This window comes from Rattus norvegicus, chromosome 5, assembly GCF_021556685.1.
Source record: "Rattus norvegicus strain SHRSP/BbbUtx chromosome 5, alternate assembly SHRSP_T2T, whole genome shotgun sequence".
Classification (NCBI taxonomy): Eukaryota; Metazoa; Chordata; class Mammalia; order Rodentia; family Muridae; genus Rattus; species Rattus norvegicus.
Window position 1 is genome coordinate 62,445,641 of NC_141538.1, and position 22,176 is coordinate 62,467,816.

The following is a 22,176-nucleotide window of genomic DNA, read 5'->3' on the forward strand; positions in this document are numbered from 1 at the left end:
AAGCCACTATTCCTAAGCGAGCCGGCGTGAAAGCACTGAAGATGGAAGGGATCTGGATAGAGACTCACGAAGGTGTTACCAGTTACTAGCACAGAGGGTGATCACAAGGGCACTTAGAATCTCAAGTCTATCCGGGTCGGATTGTGTTACAGTTAAACTATGTCAGGTCAATCCCAGGTCAAGACAAGGTAAAACTAAATCAGGCCAGGTCAAGTTGGCTCACAATTTTATAGAAGACGGGTAAAAAAGGTTGAGCTTTGGCACTGGTCTAGAGACTACACTTCCCCAGAGTTCTCTCTCTCTCTCTCTCTCTCTCTCTCTCTCTCTCTCTCTCTCTCTCTCCTCTCTCTCTCTCTCTCTCTCTCTCTCTCTCTCTCTCTCTCTCTCTCTCTCTCTCTCTCTCTCTCTCTCTCTCTCTCTCTCTCTCTCTCTCCTTCAACTCTCCTAAACGAAGAAAAGAAAGAATGCTTGGTGACAACGCCAACTTGCGAGTGCAGTTTTCCTATTAGGTTGTCTTTGAGGTTGCACTCGTTCCAGAAGGTTCTCCTTGGACTCAGGCGGTGGCCAGAATGTCTCACCTTCTTATACTGGAGACTGGACTAATATAGTTGCCCCCACTGGTCAAAATCACAGGGACGAGCCAATAAAATCAAAGGGCGCCTGGAGTTGCCTCCCTATGTCCTTTTCACCAATAACACGACGAGATGGAGAAGAGGTGTGGTTGATTGATCCTAGAGGGCACCAATCACACCCACACCAATCACTGCCCGGAATGTGTGCGCGTGTGGCCGGGTGACAGGGGCGGTGAAGAGGTGGCTATCTCCCGGACGCTCGTTGAGAGATATCCAATCACAGCAGAGTTCGGCTGAGTGACGGGTAGACCGTGCAATGGAAAGCGAGGAGGCGGAGCCGTGGGGGCGGGCTCCCGGTCCCGCTGTCTGCGGCCGGCGGGCAGGCGACTCCTGTCCCGAGTGGAGGCGGCGGAGCCGGAGCCGGGGGAGGGGGCAGCGGCTGATAGAAGGACCGCGGCGGCGCCCGCAGCTCCTCACCGGTGAGGGCGCTGAACGAGGACTCGGGGGTCCCGGGTGTGGGGCGTCGAGAAGACAGGTCCTGGTATGGGGGGTTGGGACACCGTGGGCCCATAGTCTGCCCTGCCATTGGGGTGAGGGGCCTGGGAGCTCGGGGTCTGCCAGGTGCTGGGTGTCGGCGACAAGGGTCGGGTTGGGTCGGGTCGGATTGGGTTGCGCCGGGCAGAGGCGTTTCTGAGCAGGCCAGCCAGCCAGCTGGGGTGACATCACCGACCCCCTCCCCCGCGCGAACCCCCTTCCTTCCTCTCCCTGCCGCGCCTTTTGTCCGGGCCAGGCTCCGCTCTGCCCCGCCCCTCCCCGCCCATCTGCGGGGGAGGAGACTCCCCGTCAGTGACTTCATTGAGTAGGTTCTTGGGGATTGGGCTTGGGTCCTCCCCAGACAGGCGAGAGGATCTCACTGTCTCTCAGGCCCTCACTATCATCACACCTGTCACAGGTACACACGCTGCCACTCAACAACTACACACAGTCACTTCCGGCCTCACTGTCACACAGCCGTCCAGGCGCTCACACCATTCAGCCAGACACTGCTGTACCCGAGAGCAGGTGGCCACTGGACCCTCTCACTGCACTCTACACCTGGGGATCAGGTCCAGCTTCTGGGGCACGAGACAGGCCTTGCTGGGCCACGGCCTGTGGGAATCTGAGGAGGTGGCTTCCAGAGCTACAGCGTCCCAGGCAGGCTCCGGTGGAGCGATCAGAGGTGAGGGGCTTGGCTGGGCATGTTTAAGCGCACAGTGCTGTCCTGCCCACCCCCAGCAGCACCCCCACTGCAGGCTCGAGGAGCTTTCCGGAGCTTCCCACACTTCTGGGGAGAAGACTTCTTAGCCAGCTTGATGTTTAAAATTCAGCTGGAGCCCTTAAAACTTCGAGCGTGGACGCTGAATGGGTTTGTAAAGTTTCGGTAAGTCCCTCCTGAGAAGGGCGCTCATACCCATGCCAAGTCAGGTCCTCCACATCAGCCATTCCCTTCATTGCCTCCTTCCTCCCTCCCTCTCATCCTCATCTCCTGCTGTGTGCATGAATCCCCCGCCACCTCACTTGTACTTTTGAATGAATCGGACCCCATGTCCTTCATCTCTCTCAAACTCATGTTCCCACAAATATCTTGAACATCTCAGCTCTTTGGTTCTCCCTCTCAACCCATCAGTATCCTGTGGTCCACTTCAGCCTTTTCCTTTTGTCATCTCTCATCACCTCTCTCCTCCCTGTACTGGACAGTCCCTCTTGCTATCTGTCCTCATTTTTTATTTCATCCCTAGCTCTACCTTGACATACTCATTCTTCATCAAAGGCAGAGCCATGCCTTGGGGCCCCTTTGTTATCCTGCCACGTGGCTTGTGGGGAGGGAGAGGGAAGGCGGGTGGAATGGAGGGAAAGGAGGCAGGTCCTGAGAGTTTGCCCTGTGTCTGTAGAGGCAAGAGAATTATGGGTCTAGAGCAGCCAGCAGGTGGGTGCCAGAGAGGAAGCTGGCAGTGGTGCAGAGGTGATGAAGGGGGGCGGGCTGGTAAGCTGTGATGCTTGCCCTCTGCCTAGAAGCCATTGGAGCTCCCTGGGCACCCTGTCACTGTTCTAGGTTTCTTCCAGTCCTGGAAGAAAGAAAGTGTGGGCTGAGGCAAAGATGGCAGACCACCGCATCTCCCTCTCAGACTGCTTTTAATGCCGTTTCCGAAAATGGCTGCCCTCCTCCAGATGCTCTTTCTTCTCTGCCTCCCCCAACTCCAGTCTCCCCCACAGGCGTGACATGCTGGTGTGGGGAAATGGGGGAGTACCCGCCTTTATAGTGCCTTCTCTTTGTCAGAGTGAGGTGACTCCCTGTACCGTGAGTCAACCTAGCCACCTGCAGCAGGCAGGAGCTAAGGTCACTCTCCCTGCCTACCTGGGGCCCCCTGAACTGCCACAGCCCTCACTCCGGCCAGGACACCTTGTACACTTTACTACTATGAAGTAGTCAGGGGCAGAAAAGCAGGCCTCAGCTGTGGCTGCCAGGACATTATTAGAAAGACTCTGTTTCTCCCTGTTTTAGCAAGGGTTGGCTACACCTCAAAAAGGCTGAAGAATGGCGTCTGGCCACTCCTTCATGACCCCTCCCTTCATGTCCTCCACAGGTCCATTGATGGGAGCAGGTTAGAGGGTTAGAGTCCTGGCTTGGTGTCCTTGAACCCCACTTAGGAGTCTTAAGCCTAGCCTGGAGTCAGATCATAAAATGTCAGGATGCGCAGAGGAGGGGGTCGCAGCAAAGGTATTTAGGACATGGAGGTTAGTGTCCATCTGTCTCCTGGCACCTAGGCTTGAAGAAGGCTTTTCCTCTGAGGCTTTTGTTCACTGCCTTTGGTGCTTAGGCAGCACAGACAAGTAGTCACACTTGAGTGTGTAAATAGTGGGAAATGAGTAAAGGCAACTGTTACCCTGGCTGGGGGAAAGACAGTGTCCCCCTGCTAATGAGGGTGTTAGAAACAGCAGTTTCCAAAGGCTGTGAGTCACTCTGTGATCTGAGTCACATGTGAAGCTTGGCATAGTCTGGGGGGGCAAGGGCAGAGAGATCTGGGGTCCCTGATGGCAGAAAAGACTCCAAACTCCCATACCCCAATTCAGCTGGCTGGAGACTGGAGCCTGTTCCCCATCCTGGGCTACTGCCCCAGCTGTCCTCAGCCTGGGCATCATGCCTGAGGTGTGGCGTAGGAGAGACTATGAAGCTCAGGTGACCTCACTCTGTGCACTGACCTTCGCCAGCTTCTGTATGTGTCTGTCAGTCCACAGTGCCATTTCACTCAGAAGGGCCTCTCAGGGGTCCTCAGGCTAGCCTGAGGGCCTGGGCCTCGGCCTAGCCCCAAGAAGTGGGCCACAATCTTCAGCCAGAAGCTAAGAAAGGAATCATGGAATGGTTCATGTCAGAACCAGAAGACATCATCTAGCCCCAAACTTTCATTTTACAGATGGGGAGACAGAGGCCCAGAGAATAGGCATGACCTACTGAAGGTCATACGGGAGTCATTTAAGGATTGCAGGATCATCAGGAGTGGGGCTGGGCTGTAGAGAACAGGGCATCAAAGGTTGGCCCTGGGCTCTTTCAGAAACAAGGAGCCCAGCACCGGTCCAGTGGCTGTGATGGGAAAAGATTATTACAAGATTCTTGGAATCCCGTCTGGGGCCAACGAAGATGAGATCAAGAAAGCCTATCGAAAGATGGCCTTGAAGTACCACCCAGACAAGAACAAAGAACCCAACGCTGAGGAGAAGTTTAAGGAGATTGCCGAGGCCTACGACGTGCTGAGTGACCCTAAGAAACGGAGCCTGTATGACCAGTATGGGGAGGAAGGTAAGGTGACAGCAACCAGACCCCTGTGTTTGTCTGGAGTCCGGGACGAGCCAGTTACCTTAGAGTAGCTCACTCAACTACCTGGCCTCCCCACTACTCTCTTCTCCCTCTCTTCTCCCCATCTGGCCCTAGAGAGGCCTGGAGACCTCGCCAAAGGCCTTCCCCTTCCCTCTCCCCCTCCCCCTCCTCCCACCTTCCTTCCTTCCCAGCCTTATTAGTCCTGCCTGAAGTCGCCGCCGCTTCATTGGCTGATCAGAAAGGTTGGAGAGAGAGAGAGAGAGAGAGAGAGAGAGAGAGAGAGAGAGAGAGAGAGAGAGCAAGCTCGAGCCTGTGACTCTCGGAGGGCGGCATTTACATTCATCAGCATAAAAGTCTGGCCCTTGAATAGCCAGCGAATTAACTACTAGAGTTCTGAGTGGATATGGTTGTTGCCACCATCCCCCAATGCCACTTAGGCCAGCAGAACAGAGATTCGCCTCCCAGAGGAAGTGGCAGGGATCCAGGAGTGGAAGGGAGATGTTGCTGGCATCTTACTCTTTCCCTAGGGCAGTTGGTGGCCATGCACTGGGCAGGCATCAGGAAAGGCCCAAATAAAGCCTCTAAGAGGGTGGCTCCTCCCAGCACATCCCACAGGCATGATGTAGCTGCTAATTCTGGGCCTGCCCCTCGGGGCGCCTGCCTCCCGCCAGCCATAGGCACCTGTCGGGCTATATTAAGAGACATTGTCACAGCCGAGGACTCTCCTTCCTGGGAAGAACTGTCCTTCCTCCTAATGACATCCTCCCCTCTTTCGCACTGTCCCCTTTGCTTTCCCCAGCCTCCCGTCAGAATGAAGCAGGCTGAATGGCACGTACCATACCTGATTAAGTGCAGGGGCTCAAGAGAATCTTCTTTGTGCCCCCTCTTCACTTTGTGTCCTGTTCATCTCTGCCCCTCTCTTCCCTGTGCCCCATCTTCTCGGCCCCACCCCCACCCCCACCCCATTTTAGTCTGCACACTTCGAGCTCGTCCCATTTTCCCCTGATTATTCCCAGACTTGTCAATTCTCAGAGAGACCAGGCACCTGCTCAGGGCCCCGGCACTCTCCCAGCTAAGTTGGGAGGATGGGGAGTGTTGGACCTGGAAAAGAAGAGAAGCAGTGCAGGTAGCACACCTCCGTCGGCTGCTCCCAGAACTGCACTCACTCCTCCCCTTAACCCAACCTTTGTTTAGGAAGGAATGGGAGAAGGTACCCAGAAACTTCCTCCCCCACCTCAGTGATGACCAAGCCCAAACAAAGGCAACACCCAGACTCGGACCCTAGGCCTAGACACTGAGTTCTGGTGTAGAGCGAGTGCACCTCAGCCCAGGGAAAACCTCTGGGGCTGGAGGAGGGAGAAGCAGCCTTGAAAAGTCAGTGATATTGCTGTCCACCATGCCTCTTCCTCAACAGCCAGCCAGAATGCTGTACACAGAGTCTGTGCGCAGCACTGGTTTGGCTTGGGACAAGTTGTTCCCTGCTTGAAGTGGGGTGGGTGGTGGAGCAGGAATCCCACAGTGAGAATTACCCTCTGTTGACATCAATCCAGCCTCCTGCTCTCCCACAAGCTCTGCCTGGCTTCTTAGACTTGCTTCATAACTGCCCTTCAACAGGGAAAAAGAACAGACCCCCAAGTCTTAGGAGAGGAGTTAAGAGGCAACTGCCACAAGCCCGAGTGCCTGCTACTTAAATAGACTCTCTAATGAAACCCAAATCTGTCCTAGTGGTCCCATGAAATAAAATAATTTAAGCCCAGGTTCCCAAGGCTAATTGAAATTTTAGATAAAAGACCTCATAGAAGGCTAAGAACGTAGTCTAGTGCTAGAGCACTTGTCTAGAGCAGCGCACAGAGCCCTAGGTCCCACCCCCAGAACAATAAACAAATGAGACTCAGTGAGAGGGGCCCTTCCCCTAGCCTGGGCCCCACCCCTGGATCTACATATTCTGGGTCAGTCTGTGTTAATCCTATCCACATACTTCCTACCACGCCATCAAACACCCACCATGACAGTGCCATCCAGAAATCCAAGTCCCTTAAACAAGAGGGAGCAGCTGGAGTCATCCCTTTCATGATGCCAGTGACATGTGATGGTTGCCCCACATTAAATGTGGGATGCAGGGCTGGTGTGCTGTTATTCCGGGGAGCTGGTCCAGTATAGTCTATGTCTGTACAATATGTGACTGACAGTCCCTGGGGCTGTACAATACTAGATCACAATATGCAAATAAAGTAATTTACATTTTTTTCTAGAAAAAATCTTGGGTTTTTTTTTTTTTTTTTTTGAGAACTCTTGATTTCCAGTTTGAGCAAAACGTAGGGAGAGATGAAGCAGAGTAGGGCTTCCTCTAAACTGTGTCCACATGTAATTCAGGACAGCTCACTGATGGGCCTGCTCTGTGGTCAAACCCTGTCTGTCCCCAGCCCTGTGTGTCTTGAGAAGTAGAGATCTGGGAGTCAGGTATGGCCTGTCATGTAACATAACGGACGAGGCCAGCGACCCCACCTTTATGAGGAATCTTTGGACGTGAGTGGAAACAATTACATAATGTAAGTCACATCATCTAAGCCTCCTGGTCCGAGCTTCCCCATTTATGGTTAACTCGGCCTGTTTGGGTTTGAGACAAGGTCTCAGTCTACAGCCCAGACTAGCCTAAAACACTGCCCTCCTGCCCAGACTTCAGCGTGTTGAGATTACGGACTGCTGCACCAGGCCATGTACACAGTCCTAAATGTACATCCAGTGGAGTAGAAGTTAATCTTGTCTGAAGCCTTTCTCATCCTGTTAGTCTAGTCCTCTCTGTGTGGGCAAGGACTGCTTCTTCCTGTAGGCCCCGAGCCAGCTCAGTGGGCAAAGGGAAGAGACTGGGCCGGGGCGGGGATGAGCCACGCTGCCCCTAACTTCTCCTCCCCTCTAGGCCTCAAGACCGGCGGTGGTACCTCAGGTGGCTCCGGTGGCTCCTTTCACTACACCTTTCACGGGGACCCTCATGCCACCTTTGCTTCCTTCTTTGGTGGCTCCAACCCCTTCGATATCTTCTTTGCCAGCAGCCGCTCCACTCGGCCTTTCAGTGGCTTTGACCCAGATGACATGGATGTGGATGAAGATGAGGACCCATTTGGTGCCTTTGGCCGCTTTGGCTTCAATGGGCTGAGTAGGGGTCCGAGGCGAGCCCCAGAACCACTGTACCCCCGGCGCAAGGTACAGGACCCCCCTGTGGTGCATGAGCTGCGGGTGTCCCTGGAGGAGATCTACCACGGCTCCACCAAGCGCATGAAGATCACAAGGCGACGCCTTAACCCCGATGGGCGAACTGTGCGCACCGAGGACAAAATCCTGCACATTGTCATCAAACGTGGCTGGAAGGAGGGCACCAAGATTACCTTCCCCAAAGAGGGCGATGCCACACCCGACAACATCCCAGCCGACATTGTCTTCGTGCTCAAAGACAAGCCTCATGCGCACTTTCGCCGAGATGGCACCAACGTGCTCTACAGTGCACTCATCAGCCTCAAGGAGGTGGGGTGTGTGTGTGTGTGTGTGTGTGTGTGTGTGTGTGTTCACGTGTGTGCATGTACGCACTTGTGTCTACGTCTGTCTGTCAGTCAGAGGGCAATAGGAAGCATTTCCTTGCTGCCCGCCATGTTCTTTTCCCATGTGGACCATTTTCCTTCCTCTCCACTCTTTGCCTACTTCTCCCTCACTCTGTCTTATTTTTTCCAGGCGCTGTGTGGCTGCACCGTGAACATTCCCACCATTGATGGCCGAGTGATCCCTTTACCCTGCAATGATGTTATTAAACCAGGCACCGTGAAGAGACTCCGTGGGGAGGGACTTCCCTTCCCCAAGGTGCCCACTCAGCGGGGAGACCTCATTGTTGAGTTCAAAGTTCGATTCCCAGACAGATTAACCCCACAGACACGGCAGATCCTTAAACAGCACCTACCCTGCTCCTAGGCTCTCCCTAGCCTGTCTGGAGCCCACCACAGCAATACCCCCACACTCACCAATCTCATGTGGACCCGGCTGGATGTCCACCGGACACTGGCACTTTCCTAAAATGCAAGAAGCCACTGATTTTCAGGAAAATGTTCCTCTTCCCGACAACCCCTTTCGGAGCTGGGCTGCTTTGGGGGAATGGGAGGGCGGTGGGGAGAACTAGCCCAGACCAGGGGTCAATTTTTTTGTCACGTGCTTTGAATCCAGTTCCCACTGCAGTGGCTGGAGAGTGACTTGAGAGCTACTCGGAGCTATAGATTCCTTGTCCTGCCTGTAAATAGCATGTCCTCCCCCTTCTCAGCCTTGCTAACACCTTTCCTCTCCCTTCCCCTCGGCTTCCTCCTGTTTCTGGAGAAAGAAGTTAGAAAGGACACCGCTTCCCACCCCACCCCCAGGTCTGTAGTGTCCGAGGCTATTTTGCACAAGTGTTCGTGCACATGAAGCACTCGCCAAAATGGTCCGTGTCTCTCTGAGAGACAAGAAAGGACAGGAGGTAGGAAGGTCCCTTACCGATGAACAAGGCTGTCATTTGAGCACGAGACACTTTTCATTTGGGGCAGGGAGGTGAGCCAACCCTTAGGAGCCTTCCCAACAGCTGCCCTGCCTACACCCCACAGAGTTGGAGGATCTGTCCCCCTCAGCTGCTCTGGGGAGTGTTCAGGGGTGGAGAGAAGAAAGGAGGGCCTGAACCATCCACCACAGCTAAGAGGTGGGGCAGGACCCATCTCCCAGCCATCACCAGGAAGGAAAAGGGCTTTGGGATCAGGTGGCAGCTGTTCCCCACCAAGAGATTCAGGATCACAGGTTCCTTCCCATATCTCTGAACTCAGGGCCTAGCCACCCCAAACTTCCAAGCCCCACTTTTGCGATATGTGAAGCTACTTATTTCTTACTTTTCTTGGAGGCTGTGTCGGAAATTTCCAGCCTCTCTGCCTGTGTGACCCTCACCCCACCCCACTCCCACAGTTGTATAAAAGTCGAATAGTGAAGGAGCTGGGAGAAAACTGCTTCAGTTGGTCCTGGGGTGGGGTCTTTAGGTTTTCTCACTTTGACAAGCCCCTGAATGTTTTTATAGTAGTTTTTTGTATTTTTTTGTAATGACAGTATTATGAAAAAAATAAAGTATTTTAAAAATATGGCCTCTGAGCAGAAGCAGTAACCCTGGGTGCAGGCAGGAATAAAGTGGCACTGTCAGCCTCCTTCAGGGCCCTGATCATCCAGGAAAGCCAAGCAGCCTCAGCAGCTGACGCTCACCCCTTCTCCCTGTAAGCTCTGACTTCTTGGAATTCTGGAACATATACCCCAAACAAACAGCAACACCAGAAGCCACAGCCCAGCTGTCTGCGAAGAAAGATGGGCCTTTGTTGTGAGAGAGAGCCTGGCCTCTTCAGAAGCTTGTCAACATGAGATCTAGCACACTTGTCTCGGTGTTCTCTTTGAATTAGAGACACTTTATTCCTTGGAGGAGATTGAGGACTCTCTGACTAGCGAGACTAGGCACACTCCCAAAAACAGAGTTGGGCTACCAAGTGGGCTGGAGAGATGGTTCAGCAGTTAAGAGCACTTCCTGTTCTCACAGAGAAGCCAAATTCAGTTCCCAGGACACATCAGGCAGCTCGAGACTGCTCAAGGGAATCCAACAAGTCCAGCCTCACAAAGAATCTGCACCCATGCACACACACACTTACAAAAAATAAAAAGTTTTTTTAAAAAGTTTTTTTTTTAAAGTTTGGACACAAAGAATGTAGCCAGAGCATGCTGACAGGGGACCTGGGCTCCCTGACAGGCACTAAACATAGTTCTTGTTCCTTGAACCATATACCATTTTCTAGGGTTGTCTGTCCTGGCGTCTCACCTGCCTGTCCCTGCTAGACAACTCTAATATTACTCAAAGCTCCTGCCTTTTCCTCTTGGGTCTGGGTAGGGAGGAAGGAACCTTGTGGTTACAGAAATGGCCGACTTCAAATATGCCAGCCACACTGCTGGAGAGAAGCCCAAGACAACCTTGAGGCCACAAGGATGGCTGCCCTCTGCTGGGCCTGGCTCCACACAGGTGGACCGGGGGCTTCTCAGGACGTTTCTGACTCACTCTTCATCCTGGGGCAGAGACAGTGGCAAAGGCTCCTGCCCTCTAACGTGATACACTTCCTGTGGGAGGCTCTTCCTCCTACTCCCAAACCAGGGGCTCTGGTTCACAAAGATGTCTGCTATGGGTGAGTTGACAAAGATGTCTACACCCTACATAATCCTACCCAGGCATCTTCTGCATTGGGAGCTCTAGAGTGATCTCACTCACTTGGGGTTCAATATTATCTTGTGTCCTCCCTGAGACCTAAAGCCTCAGGATCTGGATGTCCTGGACCGGCCTTCTCTTCTGGCGTCTGTGGACACACCGGACCTAGGAGCTGTCCTGTCTCCATGTTTGCACGGAACACACTCTTCTGGGCCCATGAGTCCCTAAGATCCTAGAAACCAGGTTGCACGTGTGCGTGTGTGTGTGTGTGTGTGTGCGTGTGAGTGTGGGTGCATGTACACACACGTGTGTGCACACACACAAACAGAAGAGGGAAAGAGAGAGAGGAGAAAGGGAAAAAGGGGAGGGAGAACTTTATGAAAGTAAACTAGGGAATGTTTCCTGATGGGCCTTTATTTGATTTTCTTGCCTGGCCAAGTTTTGGTGGGGGGGAGGTGAGAGGGAAGGGGATTGATTTTGTAATGACAGAACTGTGGCTTTGCATGACAGTGTCTTTAGACTTGGCCACCTCAGTCACTCAGCCACTTGGTTGGTTTCCGGACACTTCTCAGCTCACTGTCAGGACATCTGACTATGACTTGGGAGCTGCAGCCTCTTTGGGCCTCACTTCTCCTCAGCCTCTTCTGAGGCTGAGATTTCCTAATCTCCAATACCCATCTAAAGAGGAAACTGAAAGGCTGTCCCTTTCTGTGATGCCCTTCCAGTCTCTCCTCGTCTTCCACTTCTGAGTGCTGTCCGTCTGCTGTAGTTTGATGGCTGGTACCCTATCATCACTCACATCCTGTGCTGCTGCTGGGTAACTCTAGACTGCCTCTTGTCCCCCCCCTCCTCAGTTTATCCATGACATCAAGAGAAAGAAAATGCACGCTCTCTTTCTTGAAGGTCTCTTGGAGCCCACAACCCATAGATCTCTGAGGTTTCTCTGGACTTCTGTGCTTACAGATGACAGGATATGCACTAGGGACCAAACCCAGGGCCAGACCACACCCAGGGCCACAAACACTCCAAGGCAAGTGTTGTCCACTTAACTATACATACCCTTATACCCTTAGCCTCGGGCTGAATCTTATTTTTCTTCAGACAAATTTTCTCTATGTAGCCCTGGCTATCCAGGACCTCATTAGGTAGAACAGGCTAGTTTCAAACTAACAGAGATCTTCCTGCCTTTGATTCCTGAATGCTAGGTTAAATGTGTGTGGCACCATACCTGGCAATGGGACTGACATCTTTACCTTTTTTTAAATTAATGTGTTTTGCCTACAAGTATGCCTGTGTGATGGCGTCAGACCTTGTCGTTACAGATTGTTGTGAGCTGCCGTGTGGATACTGGGATTTGAACCCAAGTCTTCTGAAAGAGCAGTTAGTGCTCTTAACCACTGAGATATCTCTCCAGCTCCAGGACTGATTATTTTATGATCATATCCATCAATCTGCCTAGGGGGTTCTTTGAAGGATCTGAACAATGTCCAGTCAGCTTTCCCTAAAACACAGGCTAAGAAAGGAAGCAGAAGGGCCACAGCTAGGCCTTTATCACCTGAACATCTCTACAGATTCAAACAGCTTGACAAGTGAGCTCTACCTCTCTCCTAATTCCAGTTGTATTATTTTGGTTTTTAGTAGATGTTTAATGCCTGTGTCAAGAAAGGGAAGCTTCCTGGAGAGGCTATGGATCCAGTGAGAATACTAAAATCAATGTTCCCAAGCAGCTATAAGATTTTCAGGGCTGGGGCTGGAGATATGGCTCAGCAGTTAGGAGCACTGGCTGATCTTTCTGAGGACACAGCATCTGCAGGCTCATCATTGTCTGCAGCTTCAGTATAGGTGATTGTATGCCCTCTTCTGGCTTCCTGAGGCACTGCATAAGTGTGGTGCACAGTCATACATTCAAGCATATAAGAAAACAACGTATGTTGAATGGTGGCACAAACCTTTAATTTCAGCACTCCAGAGGCAGAGGCAGTGGGATCTCTGAGTTGGAGGCCAGCCTGGCTGCAGAGTGAGTTCCAGGACAGCCAGGGCTACACAACACTGTGTCTTGAAAAACCAAAGGACTGGGGGAGGGTGTAAAAAAACAAAACAAAACAAAACAAAAAGCATAAAGAGTGAGAATTTTTAAATCAACAAATAGAATATTTGGAGTTGAAAAATACAATTGAATGAAATTTTGATAGTACTATAAGTAGATTAGGAAGACAGATAAAAATCAGCAAAGATATATTATTCAATTCGAGGAACAGAGAGAGAAAGAAGATTAAAGGAAGGTGAAGAAACCCTTTAAGACCTGTGAAACACAATAATGCAAGCTCCAGAAACAGGAGAGAAGGGGGTAAAAATGTATAAAGCCTGGGTACTATACCCGAGCACCCAGAAATGAACGGGGATGAAAAGGAGAAAAAGGAGAGGCAATGAACAGACTGAAAACTCCCCAAATTTGATGAGAGACCTTACTAATCTGTAAACCAAAAAGTTCCGTGATGGAGATCATTGGCAAGTGCTTCTCTAGCATGTGAAAAGCTCTGTTCAATCACAGCATTAAAAAGGAAGGAAAAGGAAATTTCAGGTGGGTGTGTGGGACAATAAAAACATCCACAGCTGGACAGATCAACCTCCCTGTAATCAGAAGCCATGTAGGTCAGAAAGACCTAGTGACACAATCTAAGTGTTGGAGGGGAATTCTACACCCAGAAAAACTTCCAATCAGAAGTGCAGGCGCCATTGCAGTACACCCCTGTAATCCCCGCAATAAAGAGGCTAAGGCAGGAGGAGGATGGATTGGAGTCCTGTGAATCTGAGGGGGAGTCTAGAGGACTTTCAGCACAGCTGAAACCAGACACTAACAAAACGGGCAGCCAGGTTATGGTGGCACACGACTTTAATCCCAGCACTTGGGAGGCACAGACAGGTGGATATCTGGATGTTCAAGGCCAGTCTGGTCTACATATTGAGTTTCAAGACAGCCAGTCTACACGGTGAGACTCTGTCTCAAACAAAACGCTAAAAGAGAAATCAAGACATCCCTCGATAAAGACTGAGAAAATTCATCACCAGCAAACCTGCCCTAAAATTCCTGAAAGGTAGTCCTCCTTCAGGCTGATAGAAAGGAAACCAAGCAGTAACGCAAATCTACATGAAAAAATAAAGAGAACTAGGAAAGGTAATTACACAGATAAAGATAAAAGTGTACATAAATATTTTTACTTTTTTTATTTTACCCAATGTGACAGCTCAGAAGGTCTCTAACTCCAGTCCCAGGAAAACCAACACCCTCTTCAGCTTTCTTGGGCACTAAACACATGTGGCACACAGACATACATGCAGGCAAAACACCCATACACAAAATTAAATGTAAAAAACATTTTTAGAAAAAAAGGTTCCTGTATAAATCAGTGTTTCTAAATATGAGTTGATAGACGCACATTCTAAAGAAGAATTTCATGTCCCAAAAGGACACACATATACGCCCAAACACACATACACATGAACCCATACATATGCAAAAACATGCATACATATACAACACACATGTAAAAGTGTAGACATAAAAAGTTAAAATGAGTAAGCTTAGAAGGAGAGCTTAAGTTCTGCATAGATAACGAGAAAGGTGCCCTGAGGTAATATCCCGGCCATCACAGAGCCTCTCGTGAGGACAAAGTTCACTTGACAGGAGAGAGCAAGCCTGACCTAAGGATGCCACTGAAGCAGCTTGCTGGAAAATAACTGCTTAGCACGTGTGTTTCCAACTTAGTTACAAGCTACCCAGAGAGCCATCGCTGGGGTACAGTAGGGCTAGAGTGCCTGTCAAACAGGCAGCAGAGTTGGCAGTGAGCATACAAGTTTCAGAGAAGAGTGCAGAGAAGCAGAGACCCCGCTGGCATAGCTGAAGGGAATCAAAAGCTAACTAAAGGATGAGAACCCATCAGATCTCTAGACGAGTGCTAAAGGAAAGGGAGGGCAAGCCAGGTGGCTCAATAAAGGTGTGAAGGGCCTGGCCGCCAACCTCAGTTCAATGTCTGGGATCCTCATGGTGGAGAGAGAGGATCAATTCCTGCAAACTGTTCTCCTGCCTCCACACATGCCATAACACTGGGACCCCACACAGACCGGAGTAATAACCAGATTTAGTTAGATAGTATTCGTTTCCAAGGTAGATGAGTAAAGAGGTTAGTAACGACATGGACAAGGACAGAACAGCCTTTGTGACAGAGGTAGAGACTACTGTTCTCACACTGAAGAATGATGCGTAGGGAAGCCACCTAACAAGAAGGTGAAGGCAGAGGTAAAGTGTGGCACGGGAAGCGGGGTCTCTGGAGGATCCCCAGATCACTATAGCTAATACATCTATATGGTTCCTGTTGTGTGTATCTGACAGGCTCATAAACAGGCTAGCGTTGATCAGATTCACACAAAGAAACTGTCAGTGGGTTTTCGAGAGAGTCTGGTAGGAAGATGGAAGTCAAAGAAGTCAGAAAGACTCAGGTGGAAAGCTGAGGGAGCCCAGGGACACTGCAGAGGGACCCTGGGGACACTGCAGAGGGAGCCTGGGGACACTGCAGAGGGACCCTGGGACACTACAGAGGGACCCTGGGGACACTGCAGAGGCACCATCTTTCCGAACCTCCCACACAATGGGTCAGCTTCTACCTGTTTCATCAGATCCTCCCTGCAGGTAACTTGCTACAAACTGCCTTCACCAAGAATCTTTCCCAGAGGGCTGCAAAACAACAGAAGTACCTGCTGCAGATGGGGTCAGAATGGGGACAGGAAGGCTTCACAAGCCTGAGGACTCAGTCATACTCTCCCATCACTGATTCACAAAATTCTTTTATTCTTTGTGCCAGAGATTTTTTCCCATAAATTCTCTGAGACACTCACCTCCACCCCTCATGTCAATCCCACTGGCACTATGGCTCTGTACAGGCATGGGACATGCTAGGAAGAAGGGTACAGAAGACACTAAGGAACACCAATCTCCATTCCCACCCAGTCCCAAGGGCAAGCCAGCCCTGAATCTCGTGAGCTGTTTTCCAGTAAGCTCTCTCCAAGGCTCCGTCATGTGATGGGGATGGAGCAAGCAGAAGTACAAAGCTGACTGAAACAGTCTTCTGTGGGAAGCCCTGGGGGACTAGATTGACCATGACAACTAGCGAGCTCAGATATACAGTAACATTGTATCTTTCACAGTATTGTCTTGTCCATTATCCCATATGCTCTTTGCTGTGAGGGACACAGGCCAAGAGAATCTCACGGAGGAATCCGAGCCTCAGGGAAGTTAAACTTGTCCAAAGTCAGGGTCTTGGGATGTTTGTTTAGTGCACATCACACTGCCACCTGCTGGACACTCCTCGGCTCTGTAGTCCCTTCCTTTTCAGGGATAAGCAGAACTAGAAAGCTGGTATTCTGGTTGCTGGTTTCTTTAGTTTCCTCACTGAGATGTGTTTTGCTGACAGAAATGAGCTCTAGACTGTGAGCCCCTAAAGATGGGAATAAAGTTAACCCTTGAGAACCCTGAGCTGAGCAGGTAGACCCTTAGCAGTAAGTGCCCATTTGTTGTATATTCTTCCCTTGGCACTAATGCAGAAGGACAAGAAACATGACAAAGAGAAGAGTCATGACAGCAAGGGTTTCACCAAGGTATGCTGACTCTCATAGTTGTGCTGGGATGAAACCACCAGGTCAATCAAAGGGGCCAAGACCCAGATCACCAAGAAGCCCCCCAGCAGGCAACATCCAGTGTTTGCCATGTGCGAACAGTTACAGATCCGGGAATTACAAAGACCAATGCATGGTTTCGTCGACAGAGAAGATTCACATGCTTACCCTGGCCTCGATGGGAGAAAAACCCAGCTGACGACTATTTGGATGCTGTGATGGATAAAGGCATGGCCCCCGTGCTCTCGGCATTTGCCCAAGGTGTTTGTTGAAAAGTTAAATAGCGGGGCTGGGGATTTAGCTCAGTGGTAGAGCGCTTACCTAGGAAGCGCAAGGCCCTGGGTTCGGTCCCCAGCTCCGAAAAAAAGAACCAAAAAAAAAAAAAAAAAAAAGAAAAGAAAAGTTAAATAGCACACACAGATCCTGAAAAGGACATCAGAAGATGATAGAGTGATTGCTGGGAGCCAGAGAAATGGCTCCACAGTTAAGAGTAATGGCTGCTCTTCCAGAAGACCCAGGATCAGTTCCTGCACCCATATCTGTAACTCCAGTTCCAGGGATCCCAAGCCCCTTCTGACCTCCTTGGACACCATACAGGCATGAGCACACGCCTAAGCTGATGATGACAGACATGAGCAGTTACAGATGAGCGCATTGGATCTGTGGTACATAGAAGCACATACTGACAAAATGGGGAATTCCGACTACACTGAGTTCATACACATCTCTACACATGGAGCAAAGGACAAAGGTGACTAAAGAGACCTTCAGATTCCAGTCAGTCATTCCACTCTGGGCATTCCTGAGATCTCTTTCCTCTCAACTCCCTTTGCATGCCCTTAGGTTTATAACTTTGATCTTGTATTTATTGTCTCCCAGTTGAACACACATGCATCTTTACAATCAGACTAAAATGAGGCTTTCTGTCATTTTCAGAATAGAAAGCAGGGTGACAGTTTCCCAGTGGTCTTATCGCTCCCAAATAACCTCAACTCACACACAACCAATACAGCTTTTCAGAGAAAATTGTTTTTCTGAACAATAATTAAACTTTATGGCTATACAAAGAGAAATGAAAGAAAGGTTAGGAATCAATTCTCGTTCTCTTCTGTTTAATCTATAAACACTGTGAGGGAATAATGTGGTTTTCTACTTTTAATTAATGCATATGTGGCTTTTCTCTGCAATTCAAAGTTTGAAGACGTTGAACTTCTACACGTTTGTTCTTCTTTGAGCCTCCAGTCCCAGCTACTCAAGAGGCTGCAAGAGGACTGCTTTAGCTCAACAGTGTGAGGGCCTGAGAGGCAGACGCAGGCCAATCTCTGTGGATTCTAGGCCAGCCTGATTTACACAGCAAGTTCTATGGACTACATAATGAGATCCTGTCTTGAAAAGAAAATCTAAAAGTTAAAAAGCTAGGAATGATGTCTCAGTCCTGTAATCCCAGCACTCAAGAGACCGAGGCAGGAGGATTGCCATGAGTTTGAGACCACCTTGGGATGTACAATAAGTTCCAAAATAGGTACCACTACCAAGGGAGACCCTGTCAATAAGAATTGAATGTAGTGGATGAGGAGCGAAGGGGGGGGGCAGTCTGTGTTCCCACACTTATGTACTGTTGGTGAGAATGTGAATGGGTGCCACGGAAATCATTGTGGAGGCTTCAAAAAAGCACAAAGCAAACAAAAAAACCCTAAAACTACAAATCATATAACTCCGCAATATCACTCCTGGGCATATACACAAATAGCTCGATACCCCTCCTCAGAGATATTCGCACATCCATGCTTTCTGTTGCTCTATTCACGGTAGCAAGGACATAAAGTCAGCCTATATATTCACCGGCAGAAAAATGAATAACGAAAATGTATATATTGTACTGGCTGGTTTTGTGTGTCAACCTGACATGCGCTAGAGTCATCAGAGAGGAAGGAGCCTCCACTGAGAAAATACCTCCCTGAGATCCAGCTGTAAGGAATTTTCTCTACTAGTGATCAATGCTGGAGGGCCCAGCCCACTGTGGGGGGGTGCCACCCCTGGGCTGGTGGTAGTCCTGGGTTCTATGAGAGAGCAGGTTGAGCAAGTCATGAAAAGCAAGCCAGTAAGCAGCACCCTCCATGGCTTCTGCCCACCCCAGGTTCCAGCCCTGCTTGAGTTCCTGTCCTGACTTCCACCAATTACAGATTATGATCTGGAAGTGTAAGCTACATAAACCCTTTCCTATCCAACCTGCCTTTTAGTTATGGCATTTCATCACAGTAATAGATGCCCTGACTACGACACACACATATAGTAGAATTTTATTCTTTCACAAAGAAAGATAACAGCTGTGCATTTGGGGGTTTTTTTTGTTTTGTTTTTTTTTCTTTTCTTTTTTTTTTTTTTTTTTTTTGGTTCTTTTTTTTTTCGGAGCTGGAGACCGAACCCAGGGCCTTGCGCTTCCTAGGCAAGCGCTCTACCACTGAGCTAAATCCCCAACCCCCACAGCTGTGCATTTGTACACACAAATATGCCTGCACATACAAATAAAATTTAAAAAAATCTGGAAAATGGACGGAACTGGAAAATATAGGAAGCGAGGTAGTCCAAGCTAGTTTTATGTCAAGCCAGCACAAGCCAGAGTCATCGAGGAAGGAACCTCGGTTAGGAAAATGAGCCCACCATGTTGGCCTGTGCTCACAACCCAAGTGCAACTTCTTAACTGATGATTGATGTTAAAGGGCCCAGGCCATTGTGGGTGGTGCTGCCCCTGAGCTGGTGGTTCCAAGTGCTGTAAGAAATCAGGCTGAGCAAACCATAAGGAGGAAGCCAGTAAGTAGCACTTCTCCATTGCTTCTGCGTCAGGTCCTGACTCCAAGATCTGCCTTGGGTTTCTACCTTAACTTCCCTAATGATGAACTATGATGTGAAAATGAAAACTGCCCTGACCCGCAGGGCAGTCGATCAGGGTCTGGGGTCCACCTACGACAGAATGGGGGACAAGAGACGCAAAGAACAGACAGGAAGTCAAGAGGTCTGATCAAGCTGACAATTTTTAATTTTTCTCAGGCAGATGATATACTAGTAGAAGCAAGATGTGGGGAGGGGTTAGGTAACCACAAAAGAATGGGCCTGGCTCGATGACCAGGATATTGGCTGGGTAAATCGGCCAGCGGGGGGAACAGTAGGGTGAGTTGCTTAGTGACCTGACCACCAGTGCTAAGCGACCTGACAACCAGATTTATGCTATCTATTGAGTTCAAGCAGAACTGCAGGTGCAGGCTTAGGTATGGCTGCTTTGATCTAACATAAGGCTATTGCTTTTGATCTAACATAAGGCTATTGCTTTTGATCTAACATACATAAGGCTAAAATACAATTGCTTTTTTTTTTTCTTTTCTATTTTTCGGAGCTGGGAGGCTAAAATACAATTGCTTTTTAACATGGAGACTGCTTCCCACAGTAAAGCTGTCCTTTCTGGTCTGAACCAGTGTCCTGAGCAGACCTTGGGCGCTGGCTCTGCACCAAGTACCACAAACCCCAAAGGAACCCGGATTCCCAGGTGCTCTAACACACCCAGGATCAGAGGTTCTCTGAAATACCCAAGAACCACAGGATCATGGAGGAAACTTGACTCCCAGGAGATCAGACACAATCAGGATCTCAGGATCACAGGATCCCAGAATCATAGGATCACAGAGACAGCTGGACTCTGAGGAGTTCTGACACAACCAGGAACACAGGAAAGACAGGCTGCAGTCAGATAGAGTAAGGGCAGGTAACACCAGAGACAACCAGATGTCGAGAGACAAGCACAAAAACCTAAGCAACAGAAACCAAGGCTATTTGACATCATCAGAACCCAGTTCTCCCACCACAGCAAATATTGGATACCCATCACACTGGAAAAACAAGATTTGGATTTAAAATTACATCTCATGATGATGATAGAGGACTTTAGGAAGGACATAAATAACTCCCTTAAAGAAATACAGGAGAACACAGGTAAACAGATAGAAGTCCTTAAAGAGGAAACACAAAAATCCTTTAAAGAACTACAGGAAAACACAACCAAACAGGTGAAGGAATTGAACAAAACCATCCAAGACCTAAAAATGGAAATAGAAACAATACAGAAATCACAAAGGGAGACAACCCTGGAGATAGAAAACCTAAAAAAGAAATCAGGAGTCATAGATGTAAGCATCCCCAACAGAATACAAGAGATAGAAGAGAGAATCTCAGGTGTAGAAGATACCATAGAAAACATTGACACAACAGTCAAAGAAAATGCAAAATGCAAAAAACTCCTAACCCAAAGGATCCAGGAAATCCATGACGCAATGAGAAGACCAAACGTAAGGATAATAGGTATAGAAGATAGTGACGATTCCCAACTTAAAGGGCCAGTAAATATCTTCAACAAAACTCTATGAAGAATTGAGTTGGAATTTTGATAGGGATTGTATTGAATCTGTAGATTGCTTTTGGCAAGATGGCCATTTTTACAATATTAATCCTGCCAATTATAGAAGAAAATTTCCCTAACCTAAAGAAAGAGATGCCCATGAACATATGAGAAGCCTACAGAACTCCAAATAGTCTAGACCAGAAAAGAAATTCCTCTCATCACCTAATAATCAAAACACCAAATGCCCAAAACAAAGAAAGAATATTAAAAGCAGTAAGGGAAATGGGTCAAGTAACAGATAAAGGTAGACTTCATACATAGAGTTAGAAAGAGCAATTTCAGGGTTGGGGATTTAGCTCAGTGGTAGAGCGCTTGCCTAGGAAGCGCAAGGCCCTGGGTTCGGTCCCCAGCTCCGAAAAAACAAAAAAACAAAAAAAGCCAAAAAAAAAAAAGAAAGAAAGAAAGAGCAAAGACTATTCTCAACAATAAAAGAACTTCACCAGCCCTGACCTCAAGCAGTATTACAGAGCAATAGTGATAAAAACTGTATGGTATTGGTACAGAGACAGGCAGGTAGATCAGTGGAATCAAATTAAAGACCCAGAAATGAACCCACACACCTGTGGTCACTTGATCTTTAACAAAAGACCTAAAACCATCCAATAAAAAAAAGACAGCATTCTCAACAAAAGGTGCTGGTTCAACTGGTCAGCATGTTGCAGAAGAATGCAAATTGATCCATTCTTATCACCCTGTACAAAGCTCAAGTCCAAAGTGGATCAAAGTCCTCCACATAAAACCAGATACACTGAAACTAATAGAAGAGAAAGTAAGGAAGTGTCTAGAAAATTTCCTTAACAGAATACCAATGGCTTATGCTCTAAAGTCAAGAAATGACAAATGGGACCTCATAAAATTGCAAAGCTTCTGTAAGGCAAAGGACACTGTCAATAGGACAAAATGGCAACCAACAGATTGGGGAAAGATCTTCACCAATTCTACATCTGAGAGAGGGCTAATATCCAATATATACAAAGAACTCAAGATTTAGACTCCAGAATCAAATAACCCTACTAAAAATGGGGTACAGAACTAAACAATTCTCAACACCCACTTAAAGACGTATTCAACATCCTTAGTCCTCAGGAAAATGCAAATCAAAACAACCCTAAGATTCCACCTCCCACCACTCAGAATGGCTAAAGTCAAAAACTCAGGTGACAGCAGATGCTGGCTAGGATGTGAGAAAGAGGAACACTCCTCCATTATTGGTGGGATTGCAAGCTGGTACAACCACTCTGGAAATCAGTCTGGCAGTTCCTCAGAACATTGGACATTGTACAACCTGAGGACCCAGCTATACCTCTCCTGGGCATATACCCAAAAGATGCTCCAACATATAACAAAGACACATGCTCCACTATGTTCATAGCAGCCTTATTTATAATAGAAGCTAGAA

General features: G+C 48.8%; 1 protein-coding gene across 5 annotated transcripts; it reads left to right on the top strand.

The window, feature by feature from the left end:
* The first annotated feature begins 964 nt into the window (after positions 1-964).
* Dnajb5 (DnaJ heat shock protein family (Hsp40) member B5) lies at positions 965-10,137 on the top strand. Of its 5 annotated transcripts, none has more exons than NM_001415952.1 (5): positions 965-1,051; positions 1,525-1,992; positions 4,163-4,407; positions 7,343-7,944; positions 8,149-10,137. In NM_001415952.1, exons 2-5 carry the CDS (start codon positions 1,811-1,813, stop codon positions 8,380-8,382), a joined length of 1,263 nt encoding a protein of 420 aa, NP_001402881.1. In that variant the 5' UTR covers positions 965-1,051; positions 1,525-1,810; the 3' UTR covers positions 8,383-10,137. The 5 variants fall into 5 exon arrangements, with proteins under 5 accessions (NP_001402881.1, NP_001101474.1, XP_087405669.1 ...); NM_001108004.2 differs by having other exon boundaries at positions 1,848-1,992; XM_087549543.1 differs by having other exon boundaries at positions 1,525-1,791; positions 8,149-9,560.
* Positions 10,138-22,176: the final 12,039 nt, after the last annotated feature.

What these genes read in the sequence shown, in the direction of transcription:
- Dnajb5 (NM_001415952.1), top strand. Translation starts at nt 1,811, where the DNA reads ATGTTTAAGCGCACAGTGCTGTCCTGCCCACCCCCAGCAGCACCCCCA. An exon ending in AATGGGTTTGTAAAGTTTCG is followed by an intron (nt 1,993 to 4,162) that starts GTAAGTCCCTCC and finishes GGGCTCTTTCAG; the next exon opens with AAACAAGGAGCCCAGCACCG. An exon ending in TGACCAGTATGGGGAGGAAG is followed by an intron (nt 4,408 to 7,342) that starts GTAAGGTGACAG and finishes CCTCCCCTCTAG; the next exon opens with GCCTCAAGACCGGCGGTGGT.